At 35.0% G+C, this 9,213-nt stretch overlaps 1 protein-coding gene across 8 annotated transcripts in view; it reads left to right on the top strand.

Annotated features, from left to right (window-relative positions):
* Positions 1-9,213, top strand: part of LOC107686827 (neogenin-like) — a 168,145-nt gene that overhangs the window by 89,353 nt on the left and 69,579 nt on the right. For all 8 annotated transcript variants that reach the window (XM_016483976.1, XM_016483973.1, XM_016483971.1 and 5 more), the window contains exons 3-4: positions 3,081-3,356; positions 4,891-5,041. In XM_016483976.1, coding sequence (XP_016339462.1) covers positions 3,081-3,356; positions 4,891-5,041 — 427 coding nt within the window. The remainder of the gene's footprint in view (positions 1-3,080; positions 3,357-4,890; positions 5,042-9,213) is intronic.

The raw sequence follows: 9,213 nt of genomic DNA, 5'->3' as shown, positions 1-9,213 counted from the left end.
TATGTGGAAAATAATGTGTTTTTTGGACCTTAAACCGCATAAACACATTGCATTACACCAAATACACTACATAATATTCTTTTTAGCAACGTCACCTTTAATAGAAATGAAATTATATGTGAAGGTAGACTAAAGTCATACTTCAGTGGTTCAAAAAACCTTCTATAGTTCAGCTAATTAAATAAATCTGAAGTATAATACATTTCCATTCAATTTCAATTAGCAAGCAGTTTACTTTTCAAAATCATTACATTCAGTTTGTACTTAAGTATATTAAAGTATATTATTTTCATAATAGTACTCTTTTTTGTAATAAGTGTACTAAAGTGTACTTTTCCCACAAGGTAGATATTAAAGAGATCTCTTTGTGATTTATATTTCCATATGAGGCAGGATGCAGATACTCCAGAGAAACATGTAAAATGAGTACCATACTGAATGAGAGGGAACTGTGATTAAGTGGAGTCAATTGTATTAAGCAACGTACTCAACGCTTCGCTCATGATAATGTGAAGTGATGAACTTACTGCTCCGATGAGCTGAGCTACACTGCTTCAGAGCTAAAATCATGTGAAAGACTCAAGGAACTTAGCTGATTTAAATACAGAACGCTCTTCAGCCTTTAAAAAAAAAAAAGAAGTTTTTATCAGAAGTGTCTTATTCAGTCCATGACTTTTCCAGGATTTTTTCATCTGCCTCAAAATCACTTTCAGGCATTATTTAAAATCTCATAGTGATGTTTCATATACTTTGCCCAGCATGAGATGACGGATGTGGAAAAGGGAGCAAATTGGCATTAGATGTCTGAAATATGAAATACATCTATTTTTATACACTTACAGATCTCACATCACAGATTTCACCCAGTTATTACTACACTGTCGTTCCAATGTTTGGGGATCAGTAATTGTTTTTTAATCATTATCATCATTTCCACAAAAATATTAAGCAGCAACTATTCTCAACATTGTTAAAAATAAATGATTCTTGAGCAAATCAGTATATTAGAATGATTTCTAAAGGGTCATGTGAAACTGAAGACTGGAATAATTATGCTAAAAATTGAGCTTTGCATCAAAGGAGTAAATTACATTTCAAAATATATTCAAATAGAAGTTATTTTAAATTGTAATAATATTTCACAATATTACTGTTTGACTGTATTATTAATCAAATGAATACAGCCTTGGTGAGCATAAGAGACTTCTTTCAAACACATTTAAACATCCTACTGACCCCAAACGTTTTATATATCAAATCAATCAGCCATTCAATCAAACTAATACTGTAACAAAGTAGAATCAAAACATTTGTAGCAAGAGGTAAAAAAAGTCTAGTTTAAATGAAGAGAATTTCACTAAATGAACAGATACATTTTCATATACACCAATATCAAATTCCAGCACCAAACACTGAACAGCAATATTTACCTACAGTACGATTTTTCATATTATTATTATTATCACATAAAAAATAATTTTAATATATAAAAATGCCATGCAGGGAATTTAAATTATTTGTTGAATCAGAGTTATCAGTCAGATAGTTTGAACTGATTCATGCAAATTAACGTTTTTATTATCTTGTTCAATTTTATATATCACCTGCAAAATAATAAATGAATCATAAATAGTTGAAACACCCCAGAATTAATGTAGAGTCATTTCTCTGGACTTTATCACTTTGCCAGGGCTGTGGAACAGAGAAATGTGTGACTTAGAAGCCTGTCAGTACCACTTCCTGCTTACAGACGAGGTTCCTGTCAGGTTCTCCGCTTGAGGAACACCAGGGGAACTCCAGAAAGTGTAAACACTTGTATGCCATGACTATTTTTTCAGCACCATCAGTTTCATTTACAGAGGTTTGAGGGTAAATTGTGCCCTTGGGTTTTAGATGGTTTTTTTTTTTTACCTCTAAAGAGACACTTTTGAATCTCTGAGCATGGAAGGAAGATAATTAAAGGGATAGTTCACCCAAAAATGAAAATTTGATGTATATCTGCTTACCCCCAGGGCGTCCAAGGTGTAGGGGACTTTGTTTCTTCAGTAGAACACAAAGAAGATTTTTAACTCAAACCGTTGCAGTCTGTCAGTCTTAAAATGGAAGTGAATGGGAATCACGGCTTTGAGAGTCAAAAAACATACACAAACAAAACCAAATTAAACCCTGCGGCTCGTGACGATACATTGATGTGTAAAGACACGAAACGATCGTTCTGTGCAAGAAACTGAACAGTATTTATATAGTTTTTTACCTCTGATGCACTGCAATGTCTGAACTGTCTGAACTGTCCTGAGCGCATAAAGCAAGAAGAAGAAGACGCATCATGCGCCGGCTGTCGAGGACGCGCTCAGGACAGTTCAGACATTGCAGTGCATCAGAGGTAAAAAACTATATAAATACTGTTCAGTTTCTTGCACAGACCGATCGTTTCGTGTCTTTACACATCAATGTATCGTCACGAGCTGCAGGCTTTAATTAGGTTTTGTTTGTGTATGTTTTTTTTTACTCTCAAAGCCGTGATTCCCATTCACTTCCATTATACGACTGACAGACTGCAACGGTTTGAGTTAAAAATCTTCGTTTGTGTTCTACTGAAGAAACAAAGTCACCTACATCTTGGATGCCCTGGGGGTAAGCAGATAAACATCAAATTTTCATTTTTGGGTGAACTATCCCTTTAACTTTAAAAAAAGTCGACCTGAAATTAAAACAGACCATAATTGCTTATGATCTTATTGTGCATGATTCCTCAGTGCACATAATTGTCTTCAATTAATCAAAATGCAATAACTTCCTCCGCCTCTAAAGCACATAGATCACACAGACAGAGAAAATTATGTTAGCCAACAGGCAAATAGCTTTAGACGTTTTTCTTGGTATTTCAACATTTCAAAAGCCTTGCCAGTTTACCAAAGTGAATGCCATTTCATATACTCACTTAGCACAATAATTGCTTAACACTTTCTATTTATGGAATGTAGTTCTTAAGCAGAAGATCAAACTTTATTGCAAACCAGTATGCGATAATGAATTTATTGCAATTATTCTGATTTCTTCCTCTCCTACTATACTTTTAGGTCTACCACGGTACCTGAGTCAGCCGGAAGCTGCGTCAGTGCGGGTGGGTGACAGTCATGTGCTGAACTGTGAGGTGAATCCAGACCTGGTGTCTTTCATCCGCTGGGAACAAAACAAAGAGCCGGTTGAGCTGGACCAGAGAGTCTTCACACTGCCCAGCGGGGCTCTTGTCATCAGTAACGCAACAGAGGCAGACGCTGGACTGTACCGCTGTGTGATCGACAATGCTGGGCCCACCAAGACCAGTGAAGAAGCAGAAATACAGATACTGCCTGGTAAATAATCCATATTTCCATACATATTCCTATTCCATACTTGGAGTCATATCATCAACCATACTGTAATGTTGCAAATTAAATTATGTCCATGTCTTTTTTTTTTTTAAATTTTACTAATGTAAAAAGCTTTATCTGCAATTTAATATTTAGACTGATTTACCGATTGACATTTAAACAACATTTTGATAACAGAATAATAGTAAATTCATGAAAATTATCCTAGTTAACAAAAAGATGTATTTCATGACAAACATAAATTTAGTGAACTTAAATGAAAAAAACAATAATGAGGTTTAAAGAGAAAGCTTTTTAAAAGCTTAAGCCTAAAAGGTGTATACTGTAAATGTTAAAATAAATGCTATAAATAATGTAAGTAAGCCATTTGTCATTTTTTTTTCCAAACATTGCTGTTTGTTTGAGCATCACAACATGTCAAACTCAGGCTCAACTAATAGTGTGAGTTTGGGGCGGGACAAACAGTTTATCTGACCAATGGCAGCTGAAAACATGTGTTAGGAAGCTTTAGAAAAACTGTTTCAGTTTATTTTTTATTCAATTTGTTGCGACTAGTGGTGCAAATATGATGCACTTCACTCTTAATCAGTAAGATCAAACAGTCAACAAGGTCACACTTTTCTGATGGAAAATTTCCATTTTCTTGTTGTACAGCTTCATTTTCTTAATCAGTATTGTTCTTGTTTTCCAGTATAATTCCAAATATTTTAACTTGGGAAGTAAAATTCTGTAAATTGTATAATAACATTTGTCTTAATTTAAATTAACCCAATTTTTTCTTACCCCACTTTTTAAGCAAAAAAAGAAAAATAATTCATATTAAAGAGATGGTTCATCCAAAAAGGAAAATTCTGTCATCATTTATATTTATATATATTATATTTAAATGTTATTTATGCTTTTTGTCTATTTAAACATCCTATTTTAACAAATTCTCTTGGGGAGTAAGAATATCATTTGTTTTAGGAGAATATATCCTGATTTTGCATATTTTTTTTCTTACCCCACCTTTTTTTAAGCAAAACAGAAGCCTAAATTGTATTAAATTCATGTTTAAAAAGATAGTCCACTCAAAAATAAAAATTCTATCCTCATTTACTCACCCTCATGTGGTTCAGAACCAAATACTGGGAACCAAACAACATTGGACCCCACTGACCACTGTATGGACACTGAGACATTTCTCAAAATATCTAATGTTGTGTTCTGCAGAAGAAAGAAAGTCATGCAGGTTTGGAATGGCATGACAGAATTATCATTTTTGGGTTGACTAGCACTAGGAAAAAAATGTTTGTCAATAAGGTTTCAACTTAATAGAAACATATATTCTCTAAAAACATTTGTAATATTATATGCAATTTAACTTTTCATGTAGATTTACTTTGTTTTAAGGATGTTTCAATTTTTTACAGAAAAACAAAAATCTTTTTGAAAGTAATTATTATTTCAATAATTTAAAATAACATTAGCACTGGGACAGACATCGACTGTGAATTCACTTCTCTGTTTTGTACAGAATCAGGGGAAGAAAGGACCCTGGAGTTTCTCCTGGAGCCTCAGCAGGTGTCTAAAGTCGTTGGAGAGAGCGTTCTGCTCCCCTGTGTGGTGACAGGATATCCCACAGCCTACGTCACATGGATGCACAAAGACCAGCTCATTGAGTACAGGTAGGGAATGCATCATCAAACAGCATCTCTGTCCTCACAGATATCTGGGGTGGATAGATACTCTGCTATTAATAGATCCAGAGCTCTGCACCCTGAATCAGACAGTGATTTCCACTAACAGGTCATTTGGCGCTTTTCCACTGCGTGGTACGACTCGGCTCGGCACGGCTCAGTACGGCACGGCACGGTTCGACTCGGCACAGTTTGTGTTTCCACTGCAGTTCAGTACCGCTTTAGTGTGGGCGGGATTATTCACATGTCGTTATAGTTGCAAAGGGAACCCGTCCGGAGCCGTACCGTGCAGTGGAAAAGTGCCAATTGATTCCTCAGTGTGTTGCCAGTGTGTTGAACACGAGCTTAGAGTCTACACCACACACACACACACACACACACACACACACACACACACACTCACTCACCCCTCTCATGAGAAACACTGCCAGGCTGTTCACAGATTAGACCTGCGAAGTCACTTTTTCATGCTTCATTCTTATTAGCTGCTGGGTGTCCAAAGGGCACGTGTGACCCAGAGATTGTGATCAGCCGATGTTCTCAACACTGCATACTAACAAAAAAATATTTCCACAGACATGGAAAATCTGTGAATGTAAGGAAATTTTAACATTATGCTATCCAGTGCTGGAAAATTCCAGGAAATTAATACAAAATAGGGATGCACTAATAATAAATTCTATTCTATTTTGTCTAAATAATTCAAAAATATAGCACTAAAAACTAAAATCAATTGTTTTAAATGCTACAAGTGAATTTGGGCATTATAAATGATGAGATAATAATGAGATGAATAATAAGATTTTCTAAATTACATTTAACAGTGTTATTGAAGGGTTAGTTCACCCAAAAATGAAAATTGTCATCATTTACTCATCCACTTGTGGTTCCAAACCCATAAGATTTTTGTTCATCTTCAAAACACAAATTAGGATATTTTAACCTGAGACATTTTGAAATATTTATAACCTGATATCTGTAACCTAAGAAATTTTGTTTTGTTTTGAAAAGTTCAGAAAACATTTTAAAAGTAATCCATATGAACCGAGCGGTTTAATCCAAGTATTCTGAAGACACACAATATGATAAACAGATTTAATTTAAGCTTCTATTCACAAATAAACATAGCTTAAATAGCATAACATATCAAATATGCTTGCTTGACACATGGTTACATGGAGTTTTCATTAAAAATATCTTCATTTGTTTTTCGAAGATGAATAAAAGTCTTATGGGTTTGGAACGACATGAGGGAGAGTAAATGATAGAATTTTCATAAGCCATTTTAAATTATTTACATTTTTAAAGATTAAGATCTACATGTAAAAAAATAAGGAAAATGGGCATGCACAATAAAATATTCAGTATCAGCTGATACCAATAATAATAATAATACTATTCTAATATTGAGTGATAACTTATGGTACCAATATGTTGTTCATCCCTAAAGAGAATCTGAGAAAAGTCACACAAATGTATGTTTATTGCTATTTTAATATTAAAATTATAATAGTATTTACATTAATATAATTATTTATTTTATTAATGTAAATAATTCTACTCTATTATACTCATTTCGAAAATATGTTTTTTAGTGTGAATGTTGCATTTTGTGAGTGCAATCAATGATTTTTGTAAAAAATATTTTTTAAAATCCTTATCAGGTAATCCTGAACGACTGGAAACTCATAGAAAAAACATGGAAATTCTTCATTTTTAATTTTTATTTAATTGTGTCATGGTAGTAGCCCAGTACTTTTTGTATGTTTCTGTACATAAACTTCTCTCACATTGATTCTGAACTAGATTTTTACAACAAAATGTTTTGCTTAGCAAAATAAAAATGTAAAGAAGATTTCGATGATATTCTGGTCCCGAGAAAAGTAACACCTCTTCTAAACATGCCACTTAATTTGAGGTATCATTCCAGAAAAGTGCAGAACGAGTTACATCCCGAAGTTATGTACTTTGTTTTGTGGTTTGCTCAAATCCCTAACCATTAACATGAGCAATTGTAATAGTGTTGCTTGCCTTAGTAAACACCACTAATAATTGCCTTAGAGTAAGTTTGTCATAACAATAATTACCCCATTCACTGGTTTTAATGTAAGTATCCCCAGAGTTGCCATCTTCAGAAGATTACTTCATTAATCAAAGGAGCTGCGTGTGGAACAAGGGCTGAGGTAATTTCAACACCGAATGCACTCTCAAACTTAGATGACTGAAAAAGATGTTTTGTTCGTGACAATTAAAAACTTCCTGTGAGATTTCCTGAAGACGGGGCTTGGACTGTCAGTCAGTAATTGGGAATGTCAAATGAAAGCGCAATAGGGAATATTTGTAAGAATGATCGTATTATCAGACAGTGATATAACGAGGCATTCAAGCCCTTGCTTGACATACAATATCTGAATTTATGAAAACACGCTTTGCGTGCCTCACAGCCTCTGAGAGTGGCTGCACTGTGGGGATTAACCACAGTAAATGGGGAGGGGTAAATGGGGTCAGAGAGGCAGAACAAGAGAGAAAAGATAGATGAAAGGGTACAGTGAGAGTGACTGTTGATTGCCTCATATTGGGGTCTGTATGAAGTGGGACTTCAATCCCCTGAACCTTAAGACACAATTTAAATATGAACAAAGCGTGTTCACGGTTCCTTTGATCATACTGTGCAATACCTATCTCCAAATATTTCTATAGTACAGAAGTATTCGGTTCATATTGTGTGTATGACTATTTTATGATGTATAGTGTCCCTCTTTGGGCTCTGTATAGATAAAATAAACTGAATGTAACACAAAAACCCCAAATAACAACCTTAATACTAAAGGAGATTCTGGGGCCATTTCTACAGTTTACCTAAAAAAACAGGATCATTATGGTGGTTAAGATGGTTTTTGGAATAGTGTAGCTGATCCAGCTATCCCTGAATGTTTGTTATCCACACCAGCTCAGTAAAACTGAAATGCTGATCAACCGACTAGCTATTCATCCTGCCTCCTTGTTCCCTTTGCTCGACTCTCTGGAACCCCATTTAAAATCCAATTTGGGGTTGATCATCGTCTCTTGCTCTCCCGATCTATAAAGGTCGGGTGAAATGATTGCGGGTTGGCCATTGGCAGAGTTGCTTATCAATGTTAATGGCCTCTAATTTCTGCAGCCTTTTGTTCAGGATATGTATTAAGAAGATTAAATGCAGTTTTCAGCCAACACTCTCATGATATCAAATTTATGCTGTTGGTAATAGAGTCTGGCCATGTAATGTTAGGCCAGAGGGAGGACTCTGATGACCCAGCACAGACCATCTTTGTTAAATAGAAGTTCTAGCAAAAAGTAATAATATAGGTAATGTAAGGAATTTATGGTAAACCAAAATATAAGTTGATGTCATTTCTATTGAAACTTTAAAGTCATGAATATAAAAATATTTGTAATTACACATTAGTAATAATGAAGTTGCAATTACATTTTTACATGATTACAAATTGTAACACAGTTCATAGTCACGGGAAGAAGGAGGCGGGAACCGGCGAACATTTAAACACTTTAATAAAATAAACAAACACAAAATTAAAGTAAAGCAGCAGCCCCTCTTGGACGACTGCCGCACACAAAACACAAAATAAAATTCAGGCCTGGTCCTCTCTCGTCCAACACTGTCGTCACTCCTCCTTTTATCCTTCCGGAGCTCCTCCGTGGGACTCGAGACCGGTGAGTGGCGCAGGTGTCGTGCATTAGCATTTACTCCACCGGCCTCGCTCCGTTCCCACGGCTCTCGGCCCCGCCCCTCTCGTCACATACCCCCATCGCCCCTCGCATTCATTTATTGAAGAATATATTAAAAATGCAGTTGATATACATACAATGATTTCTGAATTATAGTTCTGGGTTTTTTGGGGAGGACATGAATATGTATATGTATATAGTTTGAAATCATATTATTGTTGTTGTTGAGTATTCTGAAGAAAAACAAAACTAAATAAAATAAAATAAGCAAGGAAGTTATTTGAGATATTATAAATATTTGCCAAACTTTTGTCCACCAAATCAAAGTAATATGGTGCCACTACCAAGGGGTTCTGAAGGTTTTTCTAGCTTGATATTTCTGAAATAATTAATTATTTTTTTGTGTGTGTGGGGGGGGGGGGTGGGGGGTTGGT

Source organism: Sinocyclocheilus anshuiensis, unplaced genomic scaffold (genome assembly GCF_001515605.1).
Source record: "Sinocyclocheilus anshuiensis isolate Anshui unplaced genomic scaffold, SAMN03320099.WGS_v1.1 scaffold773, whole genome shotgun sequence".
NCBI classification, from domain to species: domain Eukaryota; kingdom Metazoa; phylum Chordata; class Actinopteri; order Cypriniformes; family Cyprinidae; genus Sinocyclocheilus; species Sinocyclocheilus anshuiensis.
This window is presented reverse-complemented; position numbering and strand designations above follow the sequence as displayed.